Here is a 21,752-nt window from a genome sequence, read left to right as displayed (position 1 = left end):
GGTGACAGGGGAGAGGGAGGAGGGGGTTGGTGACTGGAGAACTAGTATCGTCTTTATTTCTGCAAACTAAAAATATGTTTCCAGCTTAGGCCAAAGGTAAAACGAACACATACTCTTCATACAAGAGTCAGACAACAGAGAGGCCTACAAAACGGTACAGAGGAAATGATCTTCAGTGATCTCATCTTAAAGAGAGCCCATCCTCTGGCTCCTCGAAACCCCACCAGATGGAGAGAGGGCTGTGGGCCTCTATCTTGTAGGGGAAACACCTGGCTGAAGCAGTTAGACTGTCTCCACCTCTGGGCTGGCTGGAAGGGGCCCAGGAAGTGGGGGTGGAGACAAACCAGTTCAGAGGCTCCAGAACTGGGAGGGCTGGGGTCTAAAAGGGAGGCACAGGCCTTGCCCAGCAGTCGTTTCAGCCTTCAGGAAACTTCCCCCTCCATCCCTTCTCTGACCCTGACTCTTCCTCACCTGGTGGGGGAGAGGGTCAGGAAGAGGCTTCAGTCGCGTGCCCCAGATGAACGTGCTAGGAGAGTTAAGGACACCCGAGGAGATGTCTTAAGGAAAAGAGGTCCCCAAGGGAGTTCCTGTATCATGAGGCCTCCAGGAAGACGCAGGAGCATCCTGGCCGGATGAGGCTTTGGCCAACTGCTTCAGTCACATTTCCCATTCAGCCAGACGCTGCCCCTCGCTGGTTCCCTGCCCCAGCCCTTACCTGGGGCTACTCCCACATCTCCTGACCAAAGGTGGTCTTCAGGTGGCCCGCACTCAAGGCTGATGATATAACTGGAACCCTAAGGTTTTCTTTTTTGGAAGAAACCACAATGATTACCCAAGGTGACACCTTTTTATTTTTCATTCAATACTATAACAACTCTACAGGAAAAAGGAACACAGCAAACATCGCACTTACGATCGACATCCTTCTGCGGTCTCATCTCATCATGCACATGCATTTTAGCTGCTGTCCTCAGTGTGAACACATGATTTACCCTGTACAGCATTTCACGTGTCTGCAGCATCTGTGCGCGGCCCATTTTCAGGGGGCTGTGGCCTCCCTCCAGGTCATGGTTTGGAGAGCTGGCTGAGCCATTCAGTCACCTCTGCGCAGGCATTTGGCTGGAAGTGAAATCAACCCCGTTGCACCGATCCTTCCTTTCCTCTTTAAGGTTCCTCTAGCAAAGCAGGATCTCCAAGCCAGCAGGTGTATAGAGCCTGGGATTATTCTTGTTAGACGTGTATCTACTGCTCTTCAGAAAAGCGGAAGCAGTCCCAATGCACAGTGTTGCCAATTTCCCTACAGCTCTGCAAGTGGTGGAGAGATGATATGGATATATATACATATGGTTTAACGGTTGGGTACTTAATCCCCTCATTGTATAGTTGAGAAAACTGAGAGACTAAGCACTTTCCGCAGGGTCATCCCCCTAGACGACAGCAGAGAGATCCAGTGCTGGAGGTCGCATCCCCTGACCGCCCTCAGTGCTCCGTGGGCCACACCGCTCTGCCTCTGACAGTTGCTTCTAACACAGGCACAGCAGGCTCTTCTTCTCTTGTCCTTCGTCCTTGGAGGAAAGCCGAAGCACGGCCCTCCCCCTCGCCCTCCTGTGTACTGCAGACCAGGTTTCTAGACTTCATCTGCTAGATCCAGGCCCTGAGGAGCTCCTCAGAAGACAGCCCGGCCGCCACACAGGCTTCTACCTCTTCCCTTCTGCAGCTGATTAGCTTCTGGGGTGAATTGGTTATTTTCTGAAAAACAATTTTCATTCATAGTCATTAGGTGAATAGTCATAGTAATAGTAATCGTGGAGAATATCACCAAAAACCCCAGCTATCTGATTCATTAAGTTTCCAGCAGCAGAAAAGCCCAAAGACAATTCTAACCCCTAGAGCAAGGGCTTCCCACCTTCACTGAGATCGTCTCCCAGGTCACCGACCAGCAGATGTCTTGGGGCCCTGCCTCCTCAGCACTCCTCCCTCAGGGACCCTGCCCCCACGGAAGCCCGGAATGCAGTTCTGGTCCAAAACATCTAACCTTCTTCCACCAGAGAGCTCTGAAAAGAGTGACCTGGTCTGAGGTGCTCCACGTACAGCACTAGCAGGGTGTCCGGTCCAGGAATTGTGCTCCATAAAGAGGAGTCCCTTCCTACTCACACCTCACACTCCTGCTATCTTCTCCCAGCGACCCCAATACGTCATCGTAACTGGCTGTAAAAACGCAGGTATCAACCTTTCAGGGCCACTTTCCCCAGCGTCGCCGCTAGCCCGCTCGCCTCCAACAAACTCGCTTGGCTCTTGCACAGCTTCTCCCACAGCCCTTCCCATCATCACTGTTTTTCTTTCTTTTTTCTTTTTCTTTCTTTTTTTTTTTTTTTTTTTTTTGGCTGCGCCACAGGGCGCGCGGTATCTTAGTTCCCCGACCAGGGATCAAACCCGCGTCCCCTGCCGTGGAAGCGCAGAGTCTTAACCACTGGACCGCCAGGGAAGTCCCTCCCTGTCATCACTTTAGAGAGTGGCAGGTGGGCACAGACAGGTGGGCACAACGGTTTCCTCCACCCCCATCCCCAGAGACATTAGCTTCACCCAGTCTGTTGCCCTTGATCTTGTTTGTAAAGAGGTGGCTACAGGGCTCACTCCTGGTGTCCACAGGCAAATAACGGGAAAGCAAGGCTCACTGAATGGGATGTCAGTGTGGAGCCCACCACCAATTCGCTGATGCTGGTCTGGTCAGATTCTCAGGACGCTGGCTACCTACATCTGCAGTGCTTATACCTGATTGCTTTTTAAACTCTAGAGGAGTGCCGTGCAATGGAAATGTAATGTGAGCTACATATGCCATTAAAAATTCTCCAGTAGCACATTTTATAAGGTAAAAAGAAATAGGTAAAGTTAATTTTAATAATATATTTTATTTTAAAAATAAATGTTATTTCAACATGTAATCAACATAAAAATATTAATAAACTATTTCACACTCTTCTTGTACTGTCTTCAAAATCTGTCATGTATTTCATAGTTACAGCACATCTCAATTTGGACTAGTCACATTTCAAGTGCTTAATCATCACATATGGCTAGCAGCTACCATACTGGGTGGTGTCGTTCTAGAACATTAAAGTGAAACAGCGTATCTCAGAATTTCAGAGGGTACAAAACTGTTGTCCCATAGTTTAAAACAAACTTTCAAGCAAGGTTCAGCTGATATATATTTTTTTTAATTTGAATTTGTTCTTAACATTTGAAAATCAGGAGATTTATTATAAACTCTGGATTTCTGGATTCTCATTTCAAATTTAGGAAGCACTGGCTCACATCCCCTCTTGGCAGCAACCTGCATGAACTGAGAAGAAGCTGCTTTCTTTAGCTGGGCCATGTTTGCCATGGTCCTCATATCTATCTCTCCCTATTAAATCACATTTATTGCACTGTACACTCTTTTTTTTTTTTTTTTTATCTGTCTGGGCCCCAGAGGCATCTGGGCTCACAAACTCCACTTTCTATGAAGCACACAAAGTCAGACTTGGGATGGTCCATTGGAGCACATCTCAATTTGGAGATGACTAACTTGAGGCCATCTTGATGTTTGCTACCCACATTACAGTGGAATGTGACAGCAAGAAGAGAAAGAATAAAGCGAGTCACAGAAAGGAAACAAAGAACCTTTAGCACCAAAGCCTCCATCCCCATGAAGCAATTATGGATAAAAGACAAGGAAACTACATTATATTTTAAAATAGGGGACACACACCGAGCAGTCTTAATATAATTTTCCTTGCATATATATTTTTGCCGTAGACTGTTACTTGGTGATAAAAACTTGAATGGAAAGACATTCCTAATGGTATATTTCAGAGTGCAACCATCACCAGCTGTAAAATTATAGATGAAGACATGAAATGTTTAATCCAAACAGACAAATTAAACATTTACAAACTCAATAGGACTTTTTGAAGCCCTGTCGAGGATTTCCACTTGGTAATTTTCCATGGTTTAATTGGAAAGATGCATGGACTTTGCAAGGTTGGCTGGAAGTTGCTTTTTAATAGTTTGGAGGATTATCTATGACCAGTGCAAATGTTGAAGTGCAGCTAGGCTGTACTAAAGTAAAGGCTGAGAGGGGGGAGATGGTGGTGGTGATGTGCAGCTCCAGAACTTATTCGGGAATCGATGGACACTAGCTATCTACTTCTCACACAGCACTGTGGGAAATGCATACACTCAGAGAAACTGTCCATGTTAAAATCTGGAGAGAAACAGAATAGAAATTAAAAGTCTTATGGGAAAGAATGCATGTAGGAACAGACACTAGAACAAAGTAGGAAAGATGGTAAGGGGAACAGAGAAGCAAAAGGTCATCAAGGGTCGTGGCATTTATCTTCCATGGACAAAAGTGGTCATTCTCTCATAGAATCTCCTTGTCTCGGGACTTCCCTGGTGGTCCAGTGGGTAAGACTCTGTACTCCCAATTCAGGGGGCCCAGGTTCGATCCCCGATCAGGGAACTAGATCCTGCATGCATGCCGCCGCTAAGAGTCCCGTGCCGCAACTAAGAAGCCCACGTGCTGAAACGAAGATCCTGCATGCCACAACTAAGACCCACTGCAGCCTAAATAAATGAATAAATAAATAAATAAACAAATAAATAATTTTTTTTTAAAAAAGAACTTTTAGTAGGGAATCCAGATAATACTTTTAAAAATTTTTAAAAATAAAAAAGAATTTCCTTGTCTCTGGTCTCATCTCAGTTGCTTGGTTTTCTCCAAAAGCTATTTTTAGGGTATGGCTCATAATGCATTAGGATTTCTAGGAGCTCTTGCCATTGGAGGGCTTTCCTTGTGCACCTGAAATTCTACAGGGAACGGACCCTTTACCTTGTTCTTTCCCGGGCCCTTCACTCTGTGGCTCTCTAACAACACACTGGGTCCTGGGAGGGAACTCTGCTAGGTCATTGAATGTAGGACCAGAGGAGGGAAACTGAAGGAGGGTATTAGGAATGGAAGAGCTCGTGAGTAGAGGGTAAGCATGGGAACAGAGTTGAGAGGAAAGCCGTAAAGGGTGACTACTCGGTGGAGTTCAGCCGAGGAGGCCGAGCTTTTCACGTGTGTGGAAAAGAAGAGCTAGTGACCTGCTGAGCCAGGAATGCTCCCCTCCCATCATCATCGTTTTGGGTTCATTCAGGGGTTCTTCCTTTACTGCAGGGCTCCGCTTCTACTAACGGCAGAGGAGCACCAATCAGACCAATCCTCCTGCAGATAGCAACTTCAAAAACGGATCCAAATATGAAACCAACTTCCTTAAGTCACAGGAGAGCAACCAAAAGTTGACACTTGGAAGAAGGGAATGTCTCTGGGTGAGTTTCCCATTTTTTACAGTTCCCTGAGGAACTGAGGGCAGGTCTCTCTTGGTGCCATGAACAGAAGAACCAGAAAACAGATATGGGTGCAAACAGAAAAGTTAGGAAGTGAGAGGACTAGAGTTAAGTGTTAATGGATTAAACATTCCAGTTAAATGGCAGAGATTGTTGGAACAGATTCACTTAAAAAACAAAACAAAACAAAAAAACCTCTATGCTGCTTCAAGAGACACCATTTAAATTTGAGAACACGCATAAGTTTAAGATAAAAATGTAGAAGAAGATACACGCTACAAACAGTAAATAAAAAAGGGCTATATTGATATCAGGATAAGAATACTGCCAGAGATAAAGAGGGACATTTCATGATGATAAAGGACTCAATTATTCAGGAAGACCTATCAATCGTAAATATGTATGCATCTAAAACAAAGTTCAAAACACATGAAGGAAAAATTGACATGAAAGGAGAAACAGACACAACTACACTCATAGTTAGAGATTTTGTTGTCTCTCTCTCAGTAACTAATAGAACTATACCAACAAAATCAGTGAGGACAAAGATGATCTGAACAGTATTAAACATTTTGGTCCAATTGATATTTATAACACACCACCCAACAACAGCAGAATACACATACTTTTGTGCTTCAGGGAACCCTGAGCCCCTCAAGTTCTTGCTGAAGGGGATGCAGGCCAGCCCTGTCCCCTGTGTTTGATACATCCCACTGCCTTTATGTGTAGCAGTAACCCCTTTAGTCATCCAAAGGGGCTGGAGGGGGAACCAATGTAAAGAACACTGGTTGGTAAGCATTATGAAAAGGGGCAAATGAAATGAGCAAATATCCGTAAAGCCTTAGAACGGTGCCTGGTGCTTAATTCTGGACCAGTGTCCCCTGGAGTCATGACTCCCTAAACTCCTGGAAAGAAAGAGAGCTGACACTAGGATCATATGGTGGGGCATGCGGGGTGTCCTGAGGACTGGACTGCAGGGAGGGATAGTCCTCCTGTGAAGCGGGAGCATGGTCTGTGCTCTCAAGGCCCTGTGATGTCACAAGAGGGACTCCTTCCAGGGTGACTCCTGGCTGCTAAGGAACTACAGGAATGTACAGCTTGCAGGCAGTTCTGGCTCTAGTTGCTTCTGAGAAGCTGACCGCTAACCCCGTCCTCCCAGGACAGAAGGGTGAGAAATCCCTGAGGGGACAGGGAGGGGTTTGCTTTTGTTTGTTATTATTTTGTTGTGTTCTGCTGCACTGCTCGGTGGGTTGAGGTCTGGGGTGGAGGTGGGGGGCTAGGGTGCACAGCAAGCAGACAGGTGCAACGTGGGGGGAGCTCTGGAGGCCTGCTTTCGCTTTTCCCCGACCCTGGCACAGCACACAGGGCCTGTCCCCACTGGGGACACTCAGATCTATGGCCCAGTGACCTCAGGAGTAAGATCAGAACCCTGGCTCGTGAGGAGTTGGGATCCCTCACCTTGGGTAGTCACAGGTCCAGGTAGTCCCCCTGCCCCCAGCCAAAGGCAAAGCAGACGCCACGCGCCCTACTTTCACACGTGCGCTTCACCCTGAGGACCCATGAGGCTCTTGGCGTATGAACCGACTATGCTGTGTTGGAACGTATTTCTGGATGCAGCTGCTGTTACAATGATGGGAGGGAGGTAAGAAGGCTTGGCAGGCCGGTCCTCAGGGTAAGACTATGCATGACGCCTGGAATGCAGAGCCTCCTGGGCTGGGCTACACACCTGCTGCCTTGGCCATGCCAGGACCTGGGGGCAAGGAGCAGAGGCCTGATGGGAGTCTGGGGAAGGCCACCAACCCCCTGGTGAAGGGAGGTCTCCCAGCCCCTCTGACTAGGAGGGAAGTCCTATAAGTACTCTTCTCCCCTCTTTGTGCAAATGCTTGTAAACTCACGAAACGTGTGTCCCTGCCCCGCTAAGGCCCAGACTACATCGGGTCAGCGTCATGCTGAAAGGAAAAAGAGCAGTTACCAAGGTGTCGGGGAGCATCACCACGGGGCAACAGGAGTGCCGGAGCAGCCGGCCCATTTTCCAGACGGAGAGCGGCACAGCCACGAGGATCAGCGTGAAGCCCACAAATGAGAACAGAGCCAGTGCCAGCGGCAGGGTCTCTCCTGGAAACGGAAAGACAGGAACCGGCTTAGGAGACGATCCCGGGCCTCCCTCACTTTCCTGGATCTGGCTCTGCACGCTGGCCAAGAGAGCAGATGCCCACACCCTGACATCTGATGCGTGCCCTAGTGACCAAAATGACCACCATTAAAACCATTTTTCTAGAATCCAGATTGGTTTCCAGAAAGCCAAGGAAGATTACGATCTTGTTCTTGGGAAGGGAAAGGGAGGCGCATCATCTGTTAAGCCACTAGCTGTGTTTGCACGTACCTCTGAGCCACTGCCAGGAAGAAGGCAGAGGGCCAGGCCCCGGGCAGGATGAGGGGGAAGCACCAAAAGAGAACAGCCCAGAAGGGAGCTGGGCAGTAACTGAAAAAAAAGTGTATTTCACAATTTACTCTTGGCATTGATTCCTATGATGGAGGAAAATGCTGAATTCAGAACACAGTCACATAATAACTCATATATCAAGCCCCTGCAAGGGTTAAGTGACTTACCCCAGGTCACACAGGTAGGGCTGGCTCCAAATTCCACTAAGTGATGTATCAGAAAGTGCCAAGTCTGAACGTCTGGAGATGCGGAAGGGGGGACGGGTTACTTTCCCATCTCTCTGTGCTATTCGTTTAGCCCCTCTGGGCTGGACTGCTCACCCAGGATGTGAAGGGTGCCACAGCCGACACAGCTGCAGAGAAGCTGGTGGGCTCTTCCAGATGGCTGGGGCCCCCACAGTTTGTATCAATGATTTTGGAAAATGTGTTGGCAGTACACATCAAGAGATACACAAATGTTCATACTCTTTTCATCCACTCCTGTGAGTGGATTCCAAAGAATAATTCCAAGGAAGGAAACATATGCAGAAAGCAGTTCACAGCAATATCTTTATTAGAGCAACAGCCTCGCATAACCAGCCCCTCTCTCTGCCCAAAGCAGCACCCCTGCAACCTTCTGCCACCCCAGCACGCTCTGGTGTGCCTTCTCATAGCACGTACCACCAAGGGAAACCATCTCATTTGTTTACTGCCTTGTAGCCTGTCTCCCCAACTAGAAGGTAAGCTCGGTGAGGGCAGGGACTTCCCTGCTGTATCCCAGTGACGGGGCCAGCAGGTGGCACATAGTGCTCAATAATTATGCACTGAATGAATGAATGAATCAGTGAATGAACATCATCTTCAAAAGCAGATGGCAATGATCTAAATACCCCAAATGGAGGATGATTTAATACATCATGGGATATCATCATGGCAGGTCAGGAGTTCAGCTATTAAAATGAGAATTAGGATATATACAAACTTGTTCGCTGCATCACAGGTTGTAGTGGCAAAAGACTGGAAAGCACAGAATATACCTATTTATGGGGGATGGTTACATATACTTTGGCACACCCATATATTGGCTTGTTATGCATGTTCTTTAACAACGAGGTAGATCCATATGTACTGACATGAACAGGTGTTCACAATAGCAATACCCAGTGAAGGTGAGCGAGGTACAAAGCAGTAAGCACAGTACAGTCCCAGCTGTGACTCTGAGTACTGGCATCACACGACGACTGGAAGATTAAATGCCAGACTTGCCAAAGGAAACCTCCTGAGTGGTATGGGGAGAATGGAGAACGTGTACTTCTTACTTTATATACTTCTGTGTTGTTCGAATTTTTTAACAAGCTTGACTTACATGGTTTTAAAACGTAGTATAAAATGAGGGTCTGGGGGAGGGATAAATTAGGAGTTTGGGATTAACATATACACACTACTATATATAAAACAGATAACCAACAAGGACCTACTGTATAGCACAAGGAACTATATTCAGTATCTTGTAATAACCTATAGTGGAAAAGAATCTGAAAAAGAATAGATTTATATACATATATATATGTATAACTGAATCGCTTTGCTGAACACCTGAAACTAACACAACATTGTAAAGCAACTATACTTCAATTAAAAAATAAATAAAGACCCAAAAAAAGTAGTATAAAATGGTAATCAGAAAATCTACATGGAAAATGTTGTGGACGTGATATTTGTGAAAAAGCAGACTCAAAGTGTATATATAATTCAACAACAACATGTGTCTACACAAAGGCTGACAGCCCTTTAGAGGGCGATTTGGAAACAGCAGTCAAAATTCAAATGTGTATGCCTTTGACCCAGCAACTCTACTTCCAGGAATTTATCCTTCAAATATACCAGCAAATGATCTATGCCCAAGGTAATTAATGAAAGCATTGGCTGCAATAGCAAAATATTGGGAGAAAAAACTAAATACCCATCAATAGGGAGCTAGTTGAATTAGTTATATATACATACAGTGGAATACTATATAGCTACAAAGAAGGATGAAACAGTTCTTTTTAGATATGGAAAAATCTACAAGATATGTAAAGTGAAAAAGACAAGATCCAGAACCGTGCATGGAGTGCACTAACATTTGTGCTAAAAGGAAGGGAAATATATAAAAGTGTATTCCCATTTACTTGTAAATGTAGTGAGAAGTCTTTAGAAGGATATACAGAAAGCTAATACCTCTGGGGGAGGGGTAGGAATTACATGGATGAGGAAGAGGAGGAGGAAGGCGGTTTCACAGGTACCTTATCATATTTTTTGAACTACATAAATGTACCAAATATTCAAAATGATAATTTTTTAAAAACTAAAAAGTTATACACAAATGTCACTCGTGGTGTTTGTGTGGCAGAATCATGGCATGTGGGGTTTTGTTTTATTTCTTTTCACTGCAGACGTTTAAACCATAAAAAGTTCAAGGGAAAAAATTAAGTCAAACAAGAGGATTCTACAGACTTTCCATAAGGCCCCGCCCAGCTGAGCGCGGCCGTGCTACACGGTGGGCTACGTCCACACGAGGTCCGACGCTCAGGCCCTGGCTGCCTCACCTGCACCCCCCTCCGATACACAGGCAGCTGCCACCGGGTCAACCAGCCTTGCAATGTCTGGCCTCAGGCCTCGGGAGCTTTCGGGGAAAAGTGTTCTAGACAGCTGCCAAGTGACCCCTGCCCAGCCCCAGGGTGGACTCTCTTCGGGGGGGATTAGAACGCAGAACAATTTCACCACAGGATCCACCCAGCCTGGGGGAGCAGGTCAGGGAAACCGAGGGGATACTCAGAACCAGAGGAAGCAGCAAGCAATGAGCATCCCCCAGGAGGGGCAGACAGGCGGCCTTACCTTGCACCTTGACACATTCTGTCTGGCTGAAGGCGCTGTGCCTCCCGATGGCCTTCACGAACGTCCGGACCTTCACGCAGTGTGCAGCCCCTGGCTCCATGGTTTCCAGGTGCACCGGAATGCCCCCGTGCCTCACCATCTTGACGTGTTCCTTTAGGAAAACAGAAAACAGTTACACTCTGGGGGGAGCAGGACACAAAAGAGGGAGAAGGAGGGAAGGGAAGCTGTAAATATTTCCTTTCCACGATGCATACAGAATGTTCCTCTCATTCATTCATTTATTCATTCATTCATTCTTAAATATTTATTTATTTATTTATTTATTTATTTAGCACCTACTGTGTGCCAGGCACTGGTGTAAGCACTGAACAAAACAGGGACACGGCATTGAACAAAACAAAGTTCCTGCTCTCATGGAGCTTATGGGGGGTAAGATAGACCATATATAACACACATCAGGTGGTGATGAGGGTTATGAAGAAAAATGAAGCAGGGCAAAGAAGTAGAGAGTGATGAGGAGGCACCAGAACAGTGATTAGGGAAGACCTCTCTGATAGGGTAATATTTGGACAGAGACCTGAAGGTCAGAAATCTGACTGGGGGCTTGGCCTGGCCACTGCTGCCAGGGGGATCAGTGCACAGGAACACTGGAGCCTGCGGGCAGTGCCTCCTCACACTTCCATCCATCCACTGTCTGTCCATCCATCTGCACGGCCCTCCACCCCCACTCACCCCCTGAGGGCTGTGCTCCGCGTCTGAACCTGCGGGGACGTGTCCGGGCCAGGCCCGGGTGGCTCAGGGCACGTGCTCCTCTCCCAGCACCGGCTCTGCACCTCCCGAAGAATCCTAGGGACCTGCGTGCTCCCGGCCAGCCCAGGCCCTGATCAGTCCCCCACACGACTCCCTCCGCCTGGCAATGCCACCTCCTACCACTGGGCCCTGACCCAGCAGGAATAAATGCTGGAAACCATGGCTGTTGCCTGTTCCACCTACACATACCACCTTCCAGGGGAAGCTACCCAGCCCACAGTCCCCGTTGAGTGGGTGGTAGGGCACATGACCTGTCCCTCAGACACTGGCATTATTAGTTCAGGGGTACCCTTGGCCTGAAAAGGGTCTATCAGAGGCCAGCCAGCAAGCGGCGACCCCTAAGCTTGGCCTGATAAGACAAGCAGGACCAGTCAGATTTCCTCTGCTAGGAACTGATCTTGGGGAACTGATACCTGCAGCTAGAAGCAGGGACCAAGGGGAGAGGACATGGTGAGGAGGAGTCAGGCCTGGTAAGGCACAGCCATAGGCATGTGCAGGAAGGAGTGGTGAGGGATCAGGGCCTGCAAGCAAGCTGGGGAGAGGGCCACGGAAAGAATGCAATAGAGAGGACCCACTGGAGGGAACCAGGGACTCCACAGACGGGGGCCCCTGGGCAAGTGAGTCTGTGCTGCAGCCTGACTCTGGGCCTGCTCTGATCATGGAGTCTGTGAGAGCCCCTTAGAGCACCATATTATCCCTGCGGCAGAGCCTATTTTTCCTTGTGCTGACTCGAGTGGGCCTTGTCACCATTTCAGCTTGGACAGGCCTCCACAGGTCTGCCCAAGCTCCATCCTTTCTGCTGCTGTGGCTACAGGATGCTTGGCCACTCCCTCTGGGAGAGTTGACCTCTCACCCAGCCCAGCCCGCAGCACCCATCCCACAGGGTAGGGCAGCGCCCCATCCAGGCATTCCGGGTGGCCCATTGGCTCAGAATCAGGGTTGTTTATCAGCCAGCTCCTGACTCTCTGCCCCGACTTCTGCACCCTGCCCAGATACACACCCTCGAGAGCCTTGTGCCAGCCTCATATGCTTTTGAAATCATCCAGCTGATCTGGAACACCCTGGTCTGCCGCCTGTAAACAGCAGGGAGAATGGCTGAGAAGGCATGCTGATGAGGGAGAAGAAATGCATTGTAAAGGTATCATGGATCCAACTATGGCAGAGTTTAGTGCAAGGGGGCAGCCCTCATACTTTAGCAAACGTGGCCTGAGACAGCTCCCAGCCACGGTCTGGGTTGGACCAAGGCAGTCCTTTGAGGAAGAGGCTGCCGGGATTGTCAGCCTACACCCATCTCTCCTTTCCCACACTTCACCCAGGCCCGCTCATCCTCAGGCCACCCCAGACAGCAAGCACTGCAGGGCCTGGCTTTCCTCATCCAGTTCTTGGAGGTCTGTGACTGCTTCTCCAAAGTCTAACTCAAAGGCCAAGGGTGAAAGTCTCACCTTGGCACCAGGCTCTCTCTTCCAGTAGGCCACGAAGAACTCAAACTGTGGCCCCAGGTCTTCCAGCTTAATAACCAGGTGGAAACCATCCTTGGTGATCTCCATCCCAGGTGGGGTGAGGATGGCTGTTGGCAAGACAAGGAGAGAATCAAAGCCAGCCCCAGACAGGACTGAGTTTTGTCCAGGGAGACCATGACCAAGCCATCAGTAGAAACATCTCAGGCTCATGGGAGGGGAGGGGTTTGGATATGGCTTCGCAGTGTGCAGAGGCGTGTACACTGATCCTCTCCTGTACTCAGCAGGTGCTCAATAGACACTTTTTGAATGATGAGCAAATGAAAAACACGAACGACAACAACTTACTACAATTCGCACAGATCAGTTATATATACCGGCTGCTGCTGACTCTCAAACATCAGCAAATCAGCAGCCTGTGGATGGGTTGGCCTCTCTATTCTCAGTCCAAGGATTCTTCAATCTCATATCCTTAATGGGAGATATTGGAAAATCAGAGGGTTTTACAAATTCCAATAATCAGCTCTAGAAATTTACAGCATAAGCACAAGCACCATCCTTCATATTACTGGATCCCAAACAGAGAGGCCAGCAGCCCCCATGGATACCTTCCTATCAGGAGACCAAGAGCAGAAGGGCCCACACAGACCGTCTTTAGTCCCTGGTTACTGATGATGGATCCAGACTTGCCTCTCGGATCCAGATGCTGCAGGACCAGAGGGGCCACCGCAATTGCTGGCCTTGGCTTGGCAAGTTTAGCAGAGTGTGTTCTGGGCTACATCCTCCTGCACTGGGGTCAGTGGACACTCAAAAGAAAGGCAGTTCCTGCAGGGAGTTTTCAGAGAACGAAGTATTTCCTGGCATTTGAAGAGCTGCCTGGAAAAGGAACATGAGGACTTGGAAAGTCAGGGACCAACTGTACAAAACATACCCAGGTCGGAGGCTTCATATGAGCACACAGCACCACTAGAACTGCGTCTGAAACACCTCCAGTAGGGAAAGAGATGTTTGACTCCTCCAGTTTTAAGTTAAACATGATTAGAATTGGATCCCCTGATCTCCATCTATGTTGAGAATAGAATTAGACAAAATGACCTAATGTCATTTCAGTTCAGAGAATTTTTTGACAAAGTTGGGACAGGAACTTCTGTCCTATGTACTCTACAAACTTATCTCATTTAATCCATCCAGCAAGCTTAAGAAGGTAAATACTGTTCCTATCGTACAGATAATGTAACAGCCTCAGAGAGGTTGAGTGACTTTCCCAGAATCACACAATTAATGGCCAGAATTTGAGTCCATGTCTTTCCACGTTTCTAGACTCTGCTGTGGGGTGTTTTTTAACTCCCAGTGAACAGGATGCACATAGATCATTTAAATCAGAATCTAGGCTTGGGACCTGGAGATAAGTGGTTCTAAAGCTCCCCTGTGACATGAATTCATATAACTGAGGTTAAGAACCTCTGCTCTCAACAGGCTTCCCTTTAAGAGTAGGAGATCCTTTTCAAGAGAGCCTTAAAATAAGATTTTTCATGTGTCTGGGGAGAAGTCAGCGTGGCCTTCTTCAAAGGCCGAAGAACAGACGTAATGCCCTTGAGAGTCTCGATTCCATCCCAACTCTGCAGCTAACTTCACCTGCACGGGGACCACACAGCAGCAGCTTCTGGGGCAGGTACAGAGACTCCCTTCCGCAGCTCCTCCTGCAGTGGCCCTTTTCCTGTTTATATTGGCCTTCTCAAGCACAAGTTGCTACTGCACACACCCACCCCCGTAGCTTTGTAGGCACTCCCTCAATCTCCAAATGCCCCGTGTCTTCCTTTCCAACAGCTGCCAGCCCCCACCAATGACCTTGGCTGGAGCCCGTGCTTCCAGGAGCCAGAGGGAGGTGGTTCTGGGTGCTGCCCAGGCACGGCAGGCAGACGCAAAGCTGCACTACCCTCCAGCGCCCCTCAGGCTTCCCCAGGGCCTGCAATGGGATCCCACTGCCTCCACCGTATCCTCCCAGTGCCTAGAGAAAGAGACTGGGAAGAGGAGCCCACATTCTGCACCAAAATTCCTATTGGTATCCATTCCAATGGTCCCACTGCTGCCCCCAGCTCTTCCCTCCTTCCTCTGCTCTCTGGCTCTCAGCTCTGGGCATCCCTAGGGTAATTAATATTAATATTTACTAATAGCTGAGTGCTATGATAAGACAGCACCGCCCTGAGACTTTGCACTTTTCATCTCGCCCACAACTATCCAGTGAGGCAAACTGTTGCCCTTCTTACAGATGAGGACTCAAGGGGCTGAGCTGGGATTTCAACCCCCCCTGCCTGACTCTAGAGGGCCAACTTCCCCTTCAAATTCACCTTCCTCAGCCCCTTCCAGCGTGGGCTCCTTCACCTTCTAACCGTCCTAATTTCTACCCAATCTCATATACTCCTCAGTAACCTTTGACTCATTCCATTACTGTAGATGCTGTCCCAAACCTTCCTTTGTCCTCACTCCCAGCAGAGGGTCACCTGCCACACCAAGAAAACAGGTCACTGAAGGCCTTTCCCTTGCCTCTCCTGCATGTCCCAACTGGTCACGTTATCATCCACACCTGCCCTGCCCCTTCCCGCCTCCATTCAACCCTCCAGCTGGCAGCCTCTCCACCATCACCACGGCGCCATGAAGCCACTTTCTCAAGGACCCATTTAGGGGCCTCCTTCAGGCCCAGCAGCAGCTCATCCGCTCTCCCCTCCATGACCCTCTCCCCGCCCAGCACCTACTAGTGCCTTTCTCTCCATCCTCTTTTTAAACCTAAGGTTTCCCAGGAGCCTATCGTGGCTTCTCTTTGTCCTCATGTCTTGTCCCTGGACATCTCACCTGCTCTCAAGCCACTAGCTATTAATTTTGTATTGTGTGTCTGGCATTGACCTGTCTGAGCCCCAGGGCCTGATTTCCAACTGCCAATCAGACATCCGTGGCATGATATCCTATAGGAATCTCAATCTCAAAGAGCCCAAATCCAGCAGCAACTCTTATTCCTCAGACCAGTAGCTCCTCCTGGGTTCTCTTCCTTGGGTGACACTCCCACTAACCCCATCTGGAAGATGGATGCCACCATTATCTCCCCCCACTCTGTCTCCCAGTAACTGGTCCCCAAGCGCTGTCCTTTCTAACTCAGCAATGTCTCTAGAATTTGTCCTCTTCTTCCCATCCCTTCCCCACTTCTGGGACCAGGACCCACCTTGGCTCAGCTGGAGTGTTACAATGCCGTCCTCACTGTTCACCTGCCCTGAAGGCTTGTCCTACTCCAGTTCACTTTTCACACCGCAGCCCGAGTGATTGTTCTGTAAGACAGACCTGGCCTAGACCCTCTCTTCTTCTGTGACCCTCCTCTACCGATTTGATCAAGCTTTATGCCAAAGCCCTTCACCATGTGACCAGCTGCTTCCTCACCCCCGGCATCCAGACCCTGCTCCTGCTGTTCCCCACACACACCCTTCTACACACTGGTCATTATTTGCACTCTGCCGTATTTGGTCACCAATCTGGATTCTTCCCTTACTTCTTTCTCAAGTATTTTCCAGGTTCTATTGCTATAGAAAAGTTATTTATTTCCAAAGGACTGTTTCTGGTCCCTCTGATCATGTATAGACCCTATTGCACGAAGAAGATGCTCACACAGCAACAAAGATGGGGTTAGTGAGGCCCCAGATGGGAGGCAGTGTAAGATTTATGAGGCACTACCAGGGTAGGGAGAGGCCGTCCTAGCCCCATCTCCCCACTTCCAGAGCATTGTTCCTTCCAGAGACAGGACTGGCTTCCAAAGTCTCTTTCAAAATGAGAGAGAGGGCCTGTGGGAAGCAGCTGGCCTTTTAAAATGGACCGGTTAGGGTTCTTGACGTCCACAGTACTCTGGCTTTGCAAGACTAACCTGATGCTGAAAAGAATCCCGACCGTCTCAGTGAGCATGGTTCCTGAAGGGGAGGTTGCTGGGGGCAGGGGAGTGAGGAGAGAAGAGCCTTACTTGAGTTTCGATTAAAGGGGTGCTTCAGCGTGCTCCAGGCTGAGGTCAGGGAGCCCAGGGTGGCCCTGACCCGGAGGCTGTACAGTACAGTGGCAGTGATGTCATCAGTGATGTCACACTCGGGCCCTTGGGTGGGCGAGCACCAGCTGCTGGGGATCCAGATGTGGCTCATGTACAGGCTCTCGTACTCTCTGGCCAAAGAGAGGAGGGGACAGCGTCACACCAGCCCCTTCTACCCAGGCTCAATGATGGTTTCAAGTAACTGTCGCATCCACTGACTTTTTATGGGTCAGGAAAACAAGCATTTGCTCCATACTCCAGTTTCTCCCCTCGCCTCCCTCACCGACCATCCTTTCCTCCTTACTCCTTCTCACCAGACAAGGGAGGCCCAAGCATAAACCCCACTCTGTCCCAGTCTCTCCATCTGCACGCTCACCACCCCAGTCTCAGCCGCTGTCATCCCTTGCCTTGCTGTGTGTCTCCTGACTGATTTTCCTGCTTCCCTTCCTGCCAGTCTTCAAGCCATGCATCACTCAGCAGAGCATAACATTTGTCTCCTTAGTGGCTTCCAAAGAGTCTAGAATGGAATCCAAACTCTCTCCCATGGCCTACAAGACTCTCTGGCCTTCTCACTACACCCCTAAACGTGATGCTCCCTCCACACAGGCCTGCTCGCCCCCCCTCCGACAGGCTGTCACGTTCGCTGTGCCTCCAATGCTCTGCCCCTGCATTCCCATTGGCTGCCTGCTCCTGTCCTTCAGGTGTTGGCTGAAATATCACATGCTCAGACAGACCTTCCCCGACCATCTGATAAAAAGCTGCCACAGAGTCAACTCTCTGTTGCATCAGCCTTTTAGCTTCCTCCTAGAGATGATTTCTATCTGAACTTACCTACAGCAATGCTGCCTGATAGAACTTTCCGTGTTGGTGGAAATGTTCTGTATCCATGTTGTTCTATATGGTAGCTACTAGCCGCATGTGGCTATTAAGAACTTGAAATGTGGCTCGTATGACTGGGAAAGAGACATTTTAATTTAATTTAATTTAACTTTGATTAATTTAAATTTAAATAGCTGTCTGTGTCTAGTGGCTACCACACTGGACAGTGCAGACCTCGTGTACTTATTTCTTTACCTTTTTACTGTCTCCTCCTCTAAATGTAAGCTCCCTCTGTCCAGAAGCTTTGTCGACTGTACCCGTGAGCCTAAGAGAATGTCTGCACATGTAGCTGTTCAGTTTGTATAAATTGCTAATGAAATATATTGAGCACCTTCTGTGTCCCTGTCACTCCTTGACAGCTCCAAGGGCCTGGACACCTGGAGAAGGGCCAGCTGACCTATAGGATCACAATTTGTTTTGGCTTCTAGGGGCAAGCACACAGTCAGGAAAACTGAGGTCTCCCCCACCCCCAAAGGATCTGAGTCCCCAGTGATTTCTCCACCTCAAGTCAGAGGCAAACTCGTTTCTTCTTAAAATTTTCTTCAGCATTAGACAATTGACTCACTGTTGGAAAGAAGCTTCACCAAAAAGTGTTTATACATGTTTGTGTTCCCAGGGAGTTCACTGTCAAATCCATGGGACAATATCCCTGTTGCTTCAACTCTCTCAGTGCCCATGCAGACAGAGGATGCAGATCATGGGCAATAACCTCTCCCTGGGCTCACAAAGCTTCCTTGAGCTCCGGAATGAAGGTTGTGATTCCTGGAGAGGAATCAACTAATGTCTAAAAGAGAAAAACTGAAGAAAAAAAAAAAAAAAACAACACCAAAAAACCAAAAAACAAAACTCACCCTTGGTACTCGACAGAATAGTGTATTATTTCTCCAGGCACAATCACTGGGCTCCACGTCAAGACATGCTTCATGTTGGTTGATTGTACAGAGAGGTTCTGAGGGGCAGGCAGAACAGCCACTCCATCTGGGACCAAGGCAGATAGACAGGCTGACAGGTAAGCTCAGGGGGCTGGCATCGGGGGAAATGCCATAGCTTCAAGTTAGTTTCTAATGAAAAGCCAAACATGCTTAGGAACTAGAAACAACTCTAATGTCACCATACTTGTGTTCATGCTAAATTTTTGCTGTCATCATTGTAATTCTGCCTTTGGTGATTGAATGGCATGTTAATATTAATAATAATAATGGCTAATATTATTGAGCACTTACCATGCTCTATCTAGGCCGTGTGCTAGGTTGTCACACGATTATCTCATTTAATCCTCATGACCATACTGGGAGGTAAGGACCATTAGTTTCTCTGTTGTACAAATGAGAAAACTGAAGCACATTATGTACAACCCTTATGTCATGTTGCTCTAGATGCAGGCCTTGACTCTGCCACTTACTATGTGACCTAAAGCAAGTTGCATAAGCCCCCCACCCCTATATGGCAAACCCATACCGGCTCCTGCCAGCTTCTCATCACCACCCTCTCCTGCTACTGCCATCCTCAGGTACCAAAGCAATTCGTTTGTGTCCCCAAGAAGGCCAAACAGGGCACAGCTGCCATCTGGGAAGTGCAGGCTCAGGTCTGCCGTGGAAGGAGTCCAGTGCAGAAAGGCACCAAGCCAGATCGGAGGCTCCGCCCCAGGCAGCCTGCAGCCCTCTGAGCCAGCCGGGATTCAAGCACCTGCTCACACAGCTGTGTGCTCAGAGTGTGCACACAGTGGGTCTACAGTTTGCACACAGAATCAAAGAGGCCTGTGAAGCTGAACCTGTGCTCTTAAGGACTTTGCAGCCCCAGGGCTCATCCTTGCATGTAACCCAGGGTGCAGTCTGGATCTTCCACTATGGTCTTCCCCTCCGACTTTCACACACTCTTCTTTCAATGCCCAACACCTGCCTCCCTTTGCTGTTACAGTTGCAGTGATAATATCGACAGCATGGTGTGTGTGAGGCTGGGACCCTCGCCTGGGACTTTTCATCTGTGTGCCTGTCTCCAGATTGGCACCTGCTGTTCGTTATCCAGCGCTGTAACCACGAGAGGATGGGTGCTGCCAGGGACACCCCACCTGGTGCCCTTGCTTCTTCTCTAATGTAGGACCCTGGTGATGCATCCCGATCTCACTCTCAGCATCCACGGCCTGCCCTGTGAAGAAACACCTAGGGTACCCACAAGGGAGGCTTCCTGCCCTCCCCACCTTTAAACTTGTAATCACCCAAGGGATGAAAAGGAAAAGAGCCAGCTGCAGTGAGGTCACATGGGAGGGTGGAGTGTGGTCCTCTCTGACATCCTTCCTCTGGTAAAGTAGACAAAACATTTCCCTAGTCACATATGTGAAGATTATAAAGCTATGTAAATATAAAGCTCTAATTCATAATTCTAAAACTCTCATAAATGAAATCTCCTGGCCCAGATGATTACACTGGAGAATACTATGAAATAGTTAAAGAGAAATTAACACCAATTTTATACAATCTCTTCAAAAAAATAGAAGAGGAAAAAGCACTTTCCAACTAATTTATGAGGCCAGTATTACCCTGATACCAAGATCAGGTAAAGGTAGTATGTATTTAAAAAAAACAAAAGACTACAGATCAATATATCTCATGCACTTAAATGCCAAAATCTTCAACAAAATACTAGCAATCCAAATTCAATAATGTATAAAAAGGATTATGCACCATGATCAAGTGGAATTTATTCCAGGTATGCAAGGCTGGTTCAATATTTGAAAATCAATTAATGTAATCCACTGCATGAACAAACTAAAGAAGAAAAATCATACAATCATATCAGTTGACACTGAAAAAGCATTTACAAAATTCAACATCTATTCATGATTTAAAAACAGAAAATAACAACAACAAAAAAACCTCTCTTCGAGTCAAGAACATTAGGGAGTCACCTCAATTTGATAATGACCATCTATAAAAAACCTACAGTTAACATCTTATTCAATGGTGAAAGACTGAATTCTTTCCCCCTAAAATCAAGAACAAGGCAAGGGTGCTCACCCTCATCACTTTTACTCGACGTTGTACTAGAAGTTCTAGCAGCTGTAATAAGGCAAACAAAGGAAGTAAAAGGCATTACAGATTGGAAAAGAAGTAATTAATCTCCCCCTATTTGCACGCTACGTAGGAAATCCCACAGAATCTACCAAAAAACCTCCTAAAACTAATAGTGAGTTCAGCAAGTTCATAGGATACAAGATAAACATTAAAAATTAGTTGTACTTTTAAATACTAGCAATGAACACTTATACACAGAAATTTAAAATATTATTTACAATCATTCCCTCCCTCAAAAGAAAAACTCAGGTGTAAATCTAACGAAACATATCTAGGATTTGTATGGGGAAAACTCCACAACGCTGGTGAAAGATTTCAAAGAAAATATAAATAGATGGAGAGACATACTGTGCTCATGAATTGGACAATTTGACATAGTTAAAATGGTAATTCTCCCCAAATTGATATACAGGATTAACGTGATTCCTATCAAAATCCCAGCAAGGTTTTTTGTAGATATATACCAGCTTTTTCTAAAATTTATAAGCAAAGGCAAAGGAACGAGAGTAACTGAAACAACTGTGAAAAAGAATAAAGTGAGAGAAATCAATCTACCCAATTTTAAGACTTACAGTAATGAAGATTGTGTGGTATTGACAAAGAAATAGACATATAGATTGATGAAACAATATAGACATCCCAGAAATAGACCCACACAATGCTCAATTGATTTTTGGCAAAGGTACAAAAGCAATTCAATGAAGGAAGGATAGCCTTTTCAACGAATAATATTAGAGCAATTGGATATTTGCAGGCAAATAAAAAACCTCAACCTAAATCTCACACCTTATGCAAAAATTAACTCAAAGTGGA

The 21,752-nt window shown here is 47.5% G+C and overlaps 1 protein-coding gene across 2 annotated transcripts in view; it reads right to left on the bottom strand.

The window, feature by feature from the left end:
• Positions 1-886: 886 nt before the first annotated feature.
• The window catches only part of IL20RB (interleukin 20 receptor subunit beta), a 29,695-nt gene continuing 8,829 nt past the window's right edge, over positions 887-21,752 (bottom strand). The window contains exons 2-9 of one of the 2 annotated variants that reach the window (XM_068547320.1): positions 18,720-18,846; positions 16,930-17,120; positions 12,918-13,042; positions 10,666-10,816; positions 7,978-8,049; positions 7,751-7,849; positions 7,340-7,482; positions 887-1,749 (exon numbers count right to left, since the gene is read on the bottom strand). In XM_068547320.1, coding sequence (XP_068403421.1) covers positions 1,642-1,749; positions 7,340-7,482; positions 7,751-7,849; positions 7,978-8,049; positions 10,666-10,816; positions 12,918-13,042; positions 16,930-17,120; positions 18,720-18,846 — 1,016 coding nt within the window. In that variant the 3' untranslated portion in view covers positions 887-1,641. The remainder of the gene's footprint in view (positions 1,750-7,339; positions 7,483-7,750; positions 7,850-7,977; positions 8,050-10,665; positions 10,817-12,917; positions 13,043-16,929; positions 17,121-18,719; positions 18,847-21,752) is intronic. The other variant, XM_068547321.1, reaches the window with a different exon arrangement.

The sequence above is a fragment of the Eschrichtius robustus genome, chromosome 6 (assembly GCF_028021215.1).
Source record: "Eschrichtius robustus isolate mEscRob2 chromosome 6, mEscRob2.pri, whole genome shotgun sequence".
NCBI classification, from domain to species: Eukaryota; Metazoa; Chordata; class Mammalia; order Artiodactyla; family Eschrichtiidae; genus Eschrichtius; species Eschrichtius robustus.
The sequence above is the reverse complement of the archived record's forward strand: the minus strand, read 5'-3'. Positions and strand labels throughout refer to the sequence as shown.